Here is a 14,493-nt window from a genome sequence, read left to right as displayed (position 1 = left end):
ACTTGGTTTAATGTGTTTAGGACTGTTGAACAGAAACACCTGTCCACTCCAATGACAGAACTTAGAAGTGCCAGGAGAATTTTTAATATAACTCATCTGAAAGAAGAAAGTCTTGTACAGTTAGGATGGCTTGAGAGTGTGTAAATAACAGGCTAATTTTCATTTGTGGGTGAACTAACCCTTTAAAATCAGAAGTTTAGAACAGGTTTATGAATCTTTTGATTCAGATCGGAAGTTAGCAGCGGGTTCGGGAATCATGATTTTCGAGTCCCAATCTGAATCGAATGATTTGCATTACGGGCCGCGTAGTCTGAATTCAGAAATGATGGTTTGTGAATTATTTGACCTTCGGAGTGGGTTCGTGAATCTTTTAAATCAGATCTGATTTTGAGTCTGATTGAGACACCAGTGATAGATAGATTGCTCCATAACTTCTTCACAGAACTTTCTTTACTTTAAGTACAAAAACAGCCACCGTCTAACACATATTAGTGATTCATTTATGTGTTTTGAGTGTATTGTTTAGATTCACAGGTCTGCTGCAGGTTAATTGAATCCTTCATCGGATACATGCAACAATACTTGAGTTACTCCATATAATTATGCAAATATCCACTTTTTAGGGTGAAGATAAAACATTAGAATAAAGAAAGAGAGAGGAAACAGCGCGGTCCTTAAGAGAGAGTGAATTCTCCTCACTGCTGTGCCAGAGAAAGGGAAGACTTAATTATCTGAGAGAACAAACACACAAACGCAGCGCAACACAAAACTAGCAGTGTGCTGCATGAACGTCCCTGTCTAAGACCACTTAAAAACCCATCCGATAAAATGGCAGGGGGGCTTTAAAACACAAACTCCTTTGACAGGATTGGGAGCAGAGGACGAGCAAAGTTCTGCTGTCCAAAACAAACACACTGACGAAAGCTCAACTTAAACATACCGGTTTGAAGAGTATATTTAGCACCACCTATATACAGTAGATTGCATTTTTATTTGAGTTTGTCCCTCTGAAATCTTCATAACTATGACTGTACATTTGGTACCTACATTATCTGCATTAGAAGATGCGGAGATGGTTTATAGATTCTGCGGAGATGTTAAGCATCAAAGAGCCTTTTTTCCCCCAGAGAATGAGCTCTTGAAGAACTTCTCCCCACCTTAAAATGTATTTCATAATGTAGTTTCATGAATACATAAATGCGTAACATAAAATATATGGGGTTGAGGGTCCACTGGCCTGAGGGAAAATCATTTTGGTCTTTGCACGTCTCAGACACTTCAAAGAACATGAGCGATCTTTTTATATCTTTCCTAAAGACTTTTTCTTTGCTCTACCCGCAGAGGAAAGAGATCTAATTAAATTAGCTTTTTTTTTAAGAATCTGGGTTTAATTTAATTAGTAAGTGGATGGTGTTGTGTTTCCATAATGAAAAATTATATTCAATTATGAATATTGATGCAAATGTGAAGATTTGTTGAACAAGCGCAGAGTGTTGGCTAAGTAAAATGAATGCCAATTCTAGTATTTCACTGCACTTCACAAACATAATCTTTCCTCCGTTTGCTTTATGCATTTGTTGCAAAATAAAATAAACCTTACTTTTATTATATTTATGGATGCAGAAAATTTTCCACTGGATACACAGGATCATATGCACATAAATTTGTCCTCACACTCAGTCTTAACTCTTATTTACAGGTTGCATTTTTAAATTATTTATTTATTTATTTATTTATTGTTAGTCAAAAATAATTAATACTTTTAATCACCACATGGATTACACATTATATTATATATATATATAAATATATACTTAATATATAAATTAAGTGAGTTTGATCTTAAAACAGGAAAAGAAAAAAAACTCTGCAAATGGGTTAAAAAAACAAAACAATTTCTCAGAATTTTTATTGTTTTAAGCTAAAATTCTTATGGAAACTCAAAATAAAGTAGGTTTAACCATTAAACTAAAACAATATATATTTTTCAAGACAAATCTGACAATAAATGTATTGTTTTTGTTTGTTTTTGAAGTAAATGTTTCTTTATTTAGAGTAATTAAATCACTTTTTACTGTGTACCAGCGGTCTTAAAGTAAATATAACATACATTTGAATTTCTGATAAATCATGATACCTGTGTATAATATATTTCATGAACAAATTAGAGAATAAGACCTACTGCTATCCTAAATAAGAACTAAATATTTAATGTCGCTTGATATGGCACTCACTCTTTGACAACAGTTTTTAGACAGCACGTGTCTAAGTGTTCAGAGACAAATTTTGTAATGCCCGAAGACTCAAATTTGAGAGAAAAACAGGAAATGGACAGTTGCTGAAACAGGTGCAAAATAGAAAGCAAAAAAAAGAAAAAAAGAAAAAGACAAACAGGTGATTCACACAGTAGCACAGCAGTAAGTGTTCAAGTGCCCAGTGTACTTGCAATGGTTTCTCTCAACCTCTCTCACTCACTCTGTCTTTGATAAATTGCCCTGCGATCAAGTGGACTTTGGCTTAGTGCGGCTATAAGTCTTTTACCACCTCTATCGATTCAGAGTTGTGCATTTACTGAACACGTATCTGTTTTCTGCATGCTTATAAAACTGAAAATCACAGTAATGTGTGCTAGATGTAAAATAACAGTCATTAAATGACTAAATCTGGATCCACTAGATTGCATGCACCACAACTGCTATCCCCAGTTATTCTTGCATTCACACACACATTTTCACACACACACACACACACACACACTCACCTCTGCAGAAAATCAATGCCTGCTCAGAGACACAGAGAACCAGAGACAGAGTAGAGAGGCTGAAAACTGAACGGAATAAGAGAATAATACCAGAGTATAACAGTGAAATTTAAAGAAAAAGAAATCAAATTATTCATAATAAGAACAGACAGAGATGACCTGTGTGCTCAGAGAGAAGGAACTGATTAAAGAAAAATAGAGAAAAATAACACTCGCTCTGGCTGAATCTCACAGAGCCTGTCAAAAACATATTTTGCATTAAGAAAACAAAGCCTGTTTTTGTGCATCAATGTTTTTTGCAGTATGACATTTTCATATTTCATAATTCTCATTACTGTAATGCAAAAATGTATATTATTACTTTATACATTTACATTTTTTATTACAGCCAATAAGAATTATCTTACTATTATTATTATTACTATACTAAACACATTTCAATAGCAAAGTATGTGTGTATATATATATATATATATATATATATATATATATATATATATATATATATATATATATATATATATATATATATATAATGGTAGTATATGTCATAATTTATGATTATGCTTATTTTTTATATATTTACATTTAGAAGTTAATTGCATTCATTTTAAAAAGATGTTATTTTTTTGGTTAATATATGGCTAATAATATGTTGGTTAATATATAGTTAAATATATATGGAAACATTTTTGCCTGGACATCTTCAGATTATGGGCTGTATATTTTTAAATTAAATAAATTAAATAAATAAATAATTATAAGATAAAATAAACACTTAAACATGAAGTATCATATTTAATGAATAATATTTGAGAAAGAAAGAGACCTGGGCACATTTTGTCCTCTCTTTATATTGTCTTCTATGTCCTGTTTCTGCAGGTCACACTCTGAAATGAAAAAGCAATTCAGAGAAATTTTGGGAAATTGTGTGCATTATGGGAAGAGAAAAAGGAGGACATGGGGCGGAGGGGGAAGCTTCCATTTGTTAGGAGAGAGTGTGACAGTGAGAAGAAGTGAGACTGATGGTGAGATTTCAGGTGCAGGAGGAAAGATAGTGAAGATGAGAAATGTCTGATGGTTTCATCTGAGGGTGTAACAATCAGTTCCACTAGACTCTACGACCCGGACCTCCTGCCAGACACACAAACACACACTGTGTGTGACAGAGCGAGCAGAAACCTTCTGCTGCTGCATGTTTTTGACTGGAAACGGTCCAAACAGGCCAAACACAGACAGCCATTTCCCTCATCAACAAACACACTCACAATGGCAAAGACGCGACTTTACATCTATTTGTTTTTTCCAAGACAAGCATCTCTACAACTATACTACTGAGCATATAGGGCTAGTGATTTCAGCATGGCTGTTGTTATCTAAAACTATTAAAAGTCATTTTTTATGCTGAAATAAAATGTAAATATTAGATAAAAAACTGAAAAATCTTTACTTAAATTCAACTTTTTAAATGTTGCCTTTGTAACAACTGAAATAAAGTAAGTTTAAGGTGAAGTATACTAAAACTACATACATAAACTAATTAAAACTACATAGAATTTAAAAAACTGACAAAAGTGCATACAATTTCTAAAACTTAAAAATAAAGATCTAAAATAATTTCTATATATTTATTTATTTGATTACATATTGTAATCTGTTACTGATTACAAATGACATTTAATCTAGATTACATATTTTAGGTAATTCTGACTACTTTTGGATTACTTTTAGATTACTTCTGACCCAACTAAAATGTAATTAATCAAATCCTAGTTTTAATTATAATTAGTAAATTATTTGACAATAAAACACCTGAAAAAACTGATTTGAAATATTTAGTTTTCCTGCGTGTCATGTGAGAATAAATGTAATCCTTAATATCTTTAAAAGTAACAAAATCTCATAAAAATTCAAAAACCACAAAGCAAAATTACTTAAACTAAAATCTAAATGAAAACTCAAAAAATAAAACCTTATTAATAATAATACAATTTCAAATAATAATAATAATAAAGCTAAAACTATAATATATATATACTATATATACTAAATAACACAAAATGAAAACAGTTGATGTAGTGAAAGCAAAAATACTGTAAACTTCTCTCTCTTTCTCTCAGATCTGTGATAAGGAGTGGCATTATTACGTCATCAGCATTGATTTCCCAGTGGTGACTCTATATGTGGACGGCGTGACCTTTGACCCGTACCTGGTGACAGATGACTGGCCCATCCACTCCTCTCAGATCCATGTGCAGCTCACTGTAGGAGCCTGCTGGCAAGGTGGGAGGAATGGCATGTGGGCGTGGCTAGTGTGTGTAGTGGGTGTGGTCAGTGTGCACATAACTTGAAAACAGAAATGTGAAATCTCACAGCATGAACAAATATCTCTTTACTAAACACATTATCTGTTCTTTTGCAATCCCTATTTCACTTATTTTCCTTTTCCTCAAGCGCAGCTGTGGGAAAACAAATGAGTTGACCTCTTGACCTGCCGTGTGTTTCCCAAAAGCAACTACGGTCACAAGTTCTGTCATTACCAATAGAGTTCAATAGGACTTGGAGCATAGTTAGCTAACGAAGCTTCTGGGAAACACACCTCTACCTGGGCTCTCTCTTAGTGTCTCTGAGATTCTTTGTTTCATAATGAAAGCAATACAAGAGTGAGATGGATAATAAAAAGATCATTTTTTTGTGGGAAAGAATTTAATGAGCCCTGACTGGATATTTGCTCTTTTTAAGATTTGTGGAGCCTGTCTAGTTTAATGATTTCTCATGATTCTGTTCAGTTTACACCACTTTCTATGCACTGGTTATAGAAGATAGAACTATATTTTTAACACTGTAATATATATAAATATTTTTCTTCAAAGAGATAGCATTATATTAATATCATTAAGATTTTATTAAATGTTATTTATATTTTGAATGGGTTTTTATTTGTATCTTTTATGTTGTGTTTTTGTCACTTTTAGGTTTATTTTTGTTTTGTTTTGTTTTTTCTATATAATATTTAATCAATTTGATTTTACTTTTAGCTCCAGGTACTTTAGTACATGAAGTCAATAATTTAATAATTAACGTTTTTGATCTGTATGCTCCTCTAAACTATATATAAACATGTTAAATTATAATTTATTTCTGTGATCAAATCTGCATTTTCAGCATCATTCCTCCAGTCATCATTGTCACATGATCCTTCAGAAAACATTCTAATATTCTGATTTGCTGCTCAAGAAACATGTACTCAATATTTTTGTGGGAACTGTGATATTTTTTTCAGAATTCTTAGATGAATAGAACATTTAAAAGAACAGCATTTAATTGAAATATAAATATTTTGTAACATTCATAATATTAACTTTTTTTATAATATCACTTTTTCTCAATTTAATGTATAATTATTAAATAAAAGTATAGATTTTTTTAAACATATTTAGTTCGATGAGTCAGTTAATGCAAGGTCAGAAAAACTAAATTATGACTGTTTTTGGTGCAAGAAACATTATAAATGGCCTTAATAAAGTGGAATAATAAAATCCTACATGATATGACCTCTTTAGGAATCATATCACATGTGACGTGTTTGTTTGCAGGTGGAGAGGTCTCTAAAGCAAAGTTTACACAGTACTTCAGAGGCAGTTTGTCTGGACTGACGATACGACCAGGAAAGATCGAAAGCCAGAAGATCATCTCCTGCTTACAGGCCTGCAAAGAAGGGCTGGACATCACCGCACTGGAGAACCTCGGACGGAGGATAAAGGTTACACACATTCTCAGCTAACTTCATAAAACACTGTAATTACAAATCTGAATGAATGAGCTATGCTTAAATCCAATGTGCAATGCCCAACTATAGCTCAACTAGTTCAAGGTCACAGATTCGATTGCGCATTCTGGTAAATTTTACACTGTAAGTAACATTGCATTAGTTCTGAAAAGAAGATTGCCATGAATAAAACCATAGAAAAGAGATGAAACTCACTATTTTGTTGAAAAAGAATGAGGAAAGGATGAAGAAAAGCCAGGAGACGAGACTTGAGGAGAGATATTTCTGTACGCACATTTACCATTTTCTGCTTTGCCTTCCTCTGTTCTGTTCTATTGTATTGTAGAAGCTCTAGGGAAGATTTGAGGATCAAATGAAAGCAGGTCTTACAGACGGAGAGTCAGAGTGTTAGTGAGAGACAGAAGGTGGTCTGATCGCTCATAAGCTCGAAGCAGGATTGTGCTTCATTCAGAACCAAAGTCAGAATTCCTTTTAAATAACAGTTACGTTCTTGCTGTGATGCAACATGCAGAATTTGAATTTAAATTAGAATTAAGAAAATTAATTCGTATAGCTGCTATAAGTGTAGTTTATCCCAAAAATAGCATTAAATTACCTAAAAACACTTGTTAACATGCACAAAACAGTATTCATTTCTGAAATGCCACTGAACAATGCATATCCAAACTTTTCCTGAATGATAAAATCATTCAAAGACATCAATTTACCAATTCATTTGACCAATTCATTGACACATTGAACTGACTGCATAGTTTAATAGCCTATTTACACTACACAACAACAAACACTAAAATATTTTAGAGAAAAATTATGCTTTTTCAAAAAAATAAGAAAGGAAATGTATACATATTTAAATTACGACCTTATTTAAATTTAATACATTTGAGAATAATTTACATTGATAAATAATTTTATATCGATTTAATAATACATTAAAAAATATATTATTTTCAGTAATTTAAAGTTAAAATGACAATATTTTTATAGTATATAGCAAAACATACCTACACTATAAAAATATATTTTTTTCAAAGTTGCTAAATGCCAATATAACAAAGATGTTTCTGCTTAAAAGTTTCATTTAATTCAGTGTACTTGCATGTTTTGTCATTCTGACATTTTCTATCAATTTCTAGGTGAAAATTTTCAACACCAATATTTTTCAATGTAGAAATAAAATTCAAAATTGAAAAATAGGCATTATTAACCTTATTTATGTATATGATGCAATTCCTATGTTGAATTTCTCTTTCTGCCATTCAGATTCACAGACATTTCTTCATTTCTAAATTTTGCACATCTCTGCCTCAAACCCTCACTCTCATAGACACTTTGATAGTATAATATCTCATGGTTTTCTGTCTCAGTTTCATCTGAATCCCGCTCAGTCTCTGGTGGTGATGGAGGGAGAGGATCTGGAGCAGATGAACGCCGCACTGAGAAAAGTTTCTTACATCAACTCCCAGCAGTTTCCCACCAAGGGAGCACGTCACCTCCGGATCTCAACGGCAGTGCAGTAAGATCATAAATATTCATGAGATCCCATTTCTGAAATACTATACTAGAATTTTAGCTCTGGAATATGGCAATATGAATGATCAAACCATTTATATCTGGTGGCACAGTTGTGATAAGCATCCCATAATTTTTACCTGTGCTTTGACTCTGGCTGGAAAAGTTATAAAAACCGTATCCTACAGCATGTAAAAAAAGAAAATTGTGAAGCATGGTTTACAAGAAAATACAATTTTAGTCTTTCTAATTTGTCATTTAAGTCAATGTGTTATTTGGCATTTCTTACATTTAAAGGTGCTGCATGGAATTTTTTGACTGTACTAAAATTAAAAATACCATAATATTATTATGCTTTAGTATAGTAAAAAAAATTACATAAAGCACCTTTAAATAAAAGACATTCCAAAAACATGTTAGGAAACGTTAATTTTACATACTTGTTTCTTTGAAAAACAATGCTAAATGTATTCTACTTTGAAATGTGTGTTCTGTGCCGGAATGTCTGTTTTTGTTTTGGTCTGTGTGGTTCCACCCATTGCCAATTTACCCAATAGTATTAAAACACCCCAGGTTGCCAGAAAGTGTAAAACACCGCGTATTGCAGCCATGGAAGCCAGCAAATGAAATGGATCAGATTTCACAGATTCTCCCTGACCTAAAAAGCCTCAGCATCCATGTGAAGAGCTCCATGATTAGAGGAATATTAAAACATAGACAAAATCAACTTATGAACTTTTCGCTAGTCGCCTTCTAGTTTCCTCAATCTGGCAACCTTTTTCCACTGTAAAGATCATTGGGAAGGTTATTAAAAGTTCTTCATGGAACCATATGTCAACAAGAAGCTTTACTGAGTGTATCTGTAACTAGATTTGTATATATTCTGCTAGCTATAGCTGCTGGCTATTTCAAATCCCTAATCATACTATAACCAATCCTAACCCCTCTTGTAACCTTTACTCTTATTCTCTTCTTATCTCATTCATATTCCACGCTTAGGGAGGTTTAATTTTATGTACAGACAGGGAAATGGAAAGAGAATAACAGAGAGATTTGAATTTTCTTGGAACAGAAACGCACCCACTGGCGCCCCATGATTATTCAAAGCAGATCATGAATATGCATAAGCCCCTAGAGGATTATGACCCGCCCCTCTGAGGCTGCAGCACAGCCAGTGGGCGGAGTTTCTTCAGAAAGAGCAACAGGGAATTAGCATGAAGAAAAACACACACACAACACTTAAACACAAAATCAAGAGCAATTAAGTATTATATTACTGTCATAAGACATATCATTAAACTCTAGCTTCTCTCATTCTTAAAACTTACTGATCACAGACTTATATTAAGCACAAATGAATTCTGTTTTGCATAATAAATAATGTTTTTCTACAAGTAATTTACACATTTCATTTAAACTTTTGCAAGGAGACAAACGTGCACCTTGGCATAAAAACATGGAAAAGCGAGACTGTAGACCTATGGGGACAGAACTTGTTTTGATTAGTGACCTGAAGTCATTCCAACATTTACAGGAGCTAGACAGTGATTAAAAAATATGAAAAATCATGGTTTTTCTCCCACCAGCTAAATTAAAATGTGTGGTCAAATCATCAGGGATGCACTGCAATTACTATAAAATTATCTTTATAATTCTGTTAATAATAATTCTGCCAGTAACAATAAGCTGATAATTATTTGTGTTTTATGAACAGATAAAATCTTGTTTTAAATGCTACAAGTGAATTTATGATGCAAGAAAAATCATAAATAGCATTATTTTGGCCAAAAGTGAAATTTACTCACTAATATCTTTCATTTATTCAGCTTATTGAATGGTTTTTAGGATTTCCTTCAAATCTTGAAATTAAAAATATTACAAAAAAAAAATACTGCAATACTGTACAATATATTCCAATATTTAAATAAAAAATATTGCTAAATATTACATTAACAGTACTATTAAATTAATATTGTTAATGAAAAATATATTATAGCAAAAAAGGCATATAAATGTAAAACTAGGAGAAAATCATCATGCAAATTTAAATATTCAATACTGAACAAAGTTTACACTTGGCTCCTTCAGTGCCATGTTGGAATATGTTCACGTATTTAAACAGATGTGAGGCAAACGTCCAGGTTTAGTGAATGGCAGAATAACTCATCCTTCATCATCCACTGTGATACGAATGCATGATTGTCATCATGGAAAATCCAAGCATGTGTTCAACACAAGTCATCCTGAGAAACAATTAACATCCAAACATACGGCTAAAGATGTCAAATAGCATGCATCATTTGGTCATCAGTCAATCGTAACAGATCCTAAAAGATTAAGTTTAGTTTAAACCAACTGTATCTTGTAGCAAACAGCACAACTAAACATTAATGAATCTCTTAAAGCCTCAGCGTATCTAAACCTTCAGTCACAGATGGTTTCCTCTATTCGTTTCCTGTCTGTTGATGAATGTGAGTTTTTGTTTGCGTCAGGATTAAGAACAACATCTTTAATTAGAGAAGGCGGATCTGTGTTCATTTGTGGATAATGGACTTCCTACTTCCTGTCGTTCTGAGCTGCTTCACGGTGGAGAATTCGCTGGAGTTGTAAATTAATTCTAGTAAACACCATTTGTGTTTTGCTTTTAAGCTTATTAACTCCAATTTACTGTGAGATTCAAGAAAGCTGAAGTGTTGTTAATTCACTGCAGGCGTAGTTTTCCTCTTTGTTTGAGGTTATCAGCGCTGCCGTCTCTGTAATGAGTTGGGAACAGCTCCAAGTCATTTGTTTACACTCTACACATCACTGTCGAACGCTTCTTATTATTTATATCCAAGTGGAGACGTCTTCACCTCCGAGGGAGTGTTTGCAGCACCCAAAATTAACTTTATGCCCAACCTGCCAACGACAAGTGAACTGAGACAATTTACCAGCTCTGAATATTACAGGGTTATTATAGTTAAGCAAAACAAAAGCAAAAACCACAGAACAATTTGTTACTTTAACTTTAATAAAATAACGTTATGTAAGGCAACATTTTTTTTTTTATTTAGTTTATATTGATGTACTAAAATAACTCAACCTAAAAAAAGATGACCAAATGATGCATATATATATATATATATATATATATATATATATATATATATATATGATAAAAGTTCCTAATAAAGCAAATGTCAATATAGGCTAGTGACAATGCCCCTGAATTTTCGAGATACCCCTACCGGAGGTAGAACTAAACCCAACAATGTTTTTCTTCATCTCTAAGGTCTCCCATATATGAAATGGATTCTTGGCTAAAAATATTTTACTGCTAAGATTGTTAAATTAACACATATTGTTATACACCACAAAACCAATAAAGGACTAAAATATAGCCTGTCCGTATGGGAGTTAAGGCATATAAACTAATGCAGATCAATCACACAAGCTCTGAGAGCTTTGAAACTTGACATGTTTGTAGTCAGGAAGTTGATTTAACTACTAGAAAAGACTGGATGTGAATATCTTGATGTATGGAATAAATAGAGACATGTAAACACATATCTAAAATAAGCGGACATGCACAAATTTAATATCTATGCAGAATGTTTTCATTTACTTTGTGCTTGCTTTGCCTGGCATTATCATAGAAACACATATGATGGCTTGTTGGAAAGGTGGGGTTGTGCTGAATCCAGCAATACCAAATATGTAAATATATAATAAAAGACAAGTGTTCTGTCACTCAATGTATGAGGTGTCCAAAATGAATGAAAATGGAACACTGACATAATTGAGTCCAAACCCATTCATTATCAGTGGTGAGGAGAATGTTGAGAAATTCAAATATAAAAAAAAATATTTAATATGGCACCTTGTACTATATGGAAACAAAGATTGAAATCGAAAGATAACACCTTACCATAGCACAAACAGGAGAGCAGGAGTTTTAACTTAATGAACTTTTTAATAAAACTATATAACTTAACTTCACACAATACAACTTAAATTACTGTCTTAAATAAAACAAATGGCAATCTAACTAAAGAAACAAACACTCTTCGAGGAAATGAGCCCTGTCTTCTCAGGCTGTTTAGTTTGTTTTCTAGCAGCAACCATTTGGAATATCAACTGCTTTTGGTAACCATTGGAGAAGGGTCTGGCTGCAGACTTGCACTTGCACTCTCAGACACTGCTTCTGCTAGCGACGTCACTTGCAGTCTTTATTTTTTATTTTGTTCTATTTATTGATAACTTTTTGTTTGAATTTCCCAACATTTTATAACAGTTGCCATGTGGCGAAGACAAGAAAAAAGAAACTAAATTACAATGTCAATTGCAATCGCTACTTGCACTCTCCACTACCTGTGACGTCACTTGCAATCAACACAAATCGTGCGTGTTGCCAGTGGAGACAAGACGCTGTGGTTGTGATTAAACGATTAAAACTAATTTAGTACTATAACGTACAGGGTCCTGCAAGAAAAAGACAAGCACAGACCTTTGCCACAGAACAGCAGAATATGAACGCAATGCACAAAGTCTTTCGTTAAGCGTTTTCCTCCTGTAGAAAAAAACTAACACTTAATGTGGCATAATGTATTCAGACACATTAAGTTCAATTAAAAGATCAAGTTCGATATATAGTTATTATTCAATGTACTGCAAGTCAAGCAGATGGCTATGAACACAATGTGCAAACTTTGTCCTCCCATACAACATAACGCTTAATGTGGCCTAATAACAGACTAAGATGATAAAGACAATTTAGTAGGCCTAGGCTATATGTCTTGTTGTTGACTCTAAGTATATACAGACCAGCAAATATGAACGGGCATTATGCATTAAGTGATTTTAAAAGGATCAGCTCCGTACAGGCAAGCAGACGAGTACAGAACGCAGTGCGTTAAATTGTACATTAAACGTTTTCCTCCTATAGAAAATCATTATAAATAAAACATATAATGTAGGTTAATGGACAAAGACAGTGATATAAACAAGTTGTAGACAGTTTATTCTATATGGAAAAATGCTTAATGTGAAACTTTGCGTGTTGCGTTTATTCTGGGCTCACCTGCTTGCCTGTACATATTAGTTGTGTATTTTAATAAAGTAGAGAAGCATGAGTTTGGCATTTCTCATCTATGTCCATTATGCCACATTTTGCGGTATGTGAGGAAAATACTATATACATATTCCTTATATTAGTAATAAAAAAAAATAAAAAATAAAGACTGCAAGTGATGTCACTAGCGGAAGTGCAAATGTCTGAGTGTGCAAGTCTGAGAGTGCAAGTACAAGCCTGCAGCCAGACCCTCTTGGAACATTTTGGGGTCAACCCCCCCATGATGTTACAACTGCAACACACCACTCATCCACATTGTCATCAGTGACAAAGTGGGTCATATTTGGACAGTCTGGGAAAGGGAAAGAGCAAAACCCTGTGCAGGTCAAGCCCACAGAAAGACACTGGCATTTGGTGGCATCGGTGCAGTTTCCGTCTGTACAGTAGAGATGGGTGAGGTCTCTAACTCCTTTAGGTGCTGGTGCCTTCTGGAACATCACAGATTAAATGCAGCCACCTTCTCTGAGCCTCCATCCTCTACCAACTGGGTTCCAGAGAAGAGTTTTGGCCAGGTGGCTGTGATGCCACACTGCTGTTTGGTACACCGCTCTCAGCACATGTTGCTGGAAGCCATCTTCTGTTGGGGGTAGATTTGCTGCTGACACCTCAGCTCATCCAGGTTGGTGCTAGGATGCCCATCTTGGTGCCTCTTCTTTGTCTTTCAAGATCTTTGATTGAGTGTTGGTGGTCATATCTATCAAAAACTATAACGACACAGCTGTTACCTTCCTTTCCCATTAAAGTTGCGATCTTTTTCCAGACACACTCACCCAGGTCATTGTACGTTTGAAAGGCTGAATCATTGAGCATTTGAAGAAGATCCATGCCATCAATGATATATGCTGATGGTTCTTTTACACTTGGCAGCTGCTGTTGTCTTCTTTATGCCTCCATCATCAAAAAACAAAGAGGGTGGGACAAAATCATGTTTAATCTGAGATACGAGATTTTTATGACTTGGGAGCGGGGAGATACGAGGTTATGCACTCATTGATAAGAATGATACAGACACAGACGTCGCTGCTGCCAGCAGAGTTCATCAAAGTCTGCGGTCGTGTCGAGCCTTTTGACAAGAGATAAGGCTTTAAGGGGTAACTAAACCCCTGGTCAGAGCCTGACTCCACCCACTGGCAATATTTGAAAAATGCTGAAAAGTGGGCAGAGCACAGCGGAGATAACCAAGGGGACAAACCAAGGGCAGGGCTGAGCCGGTGGGGCGTGAACCTGAGACCCTCAGTGACAGATTAATTGACAGCTGCTGTTAGAGTCGCTAAAATGGAGAGTGACTCTAGTGACGCAAGTAGTTTTGCAACAGAGTGT

At 34.1% G+C, this 14,493-nt stretch overlaps 1 protein-coding gene across 1 annotated transcript in view; it reads left to right on the top strand.

Annotated features, from left to right (window-relative positions):
* The window catches only part of LOC127972943 (calsyntenin-2-like), a 54,373-nt gene that overhangs the window by 29,532 nt on the left and 10,348 nt on the right, over window positions 1–14,493 (top strand). Inside the window, exons 9-11 of the mRNA XM_052576960.1 lie at window positions 4,882–5,044; window positions 6,358–6,524; window positions 7,919–8,067. Of these exons, the coding sequence (XP_052432920.1) occupies window positions 4,882–5,044; window positions 6,358–6,524; window positions 7,919–8,067 (479 nt within the window). The remainder of the gene's footprint in view (window positions 1–4,881; window positions 5,045–6,357; window positions 6,525–7,918; window positions 8,068–14,493) is intronic.

This window comes from Carassius gibelio, chromosome B15 (genome assembly GCF_023724105.1).
Source record: "Carassius gibelio isolate Cgi1373 ecotype wild population from Czech Republic chromosome B15, carGib1.2-hapl.c, whole genome shotgun sequence".
Classification (NCBI taxonomy): Eukaryota; Metazoa; Chordata; class Actinopteri; order Cypriniformes; family Cyprinidae; genus Carassius; species Carassius gibelio.
Note: the sequence above shows the minus strand (reverse complement) of the source record. Positions and strands in the feature narration are given on the sequence as shown.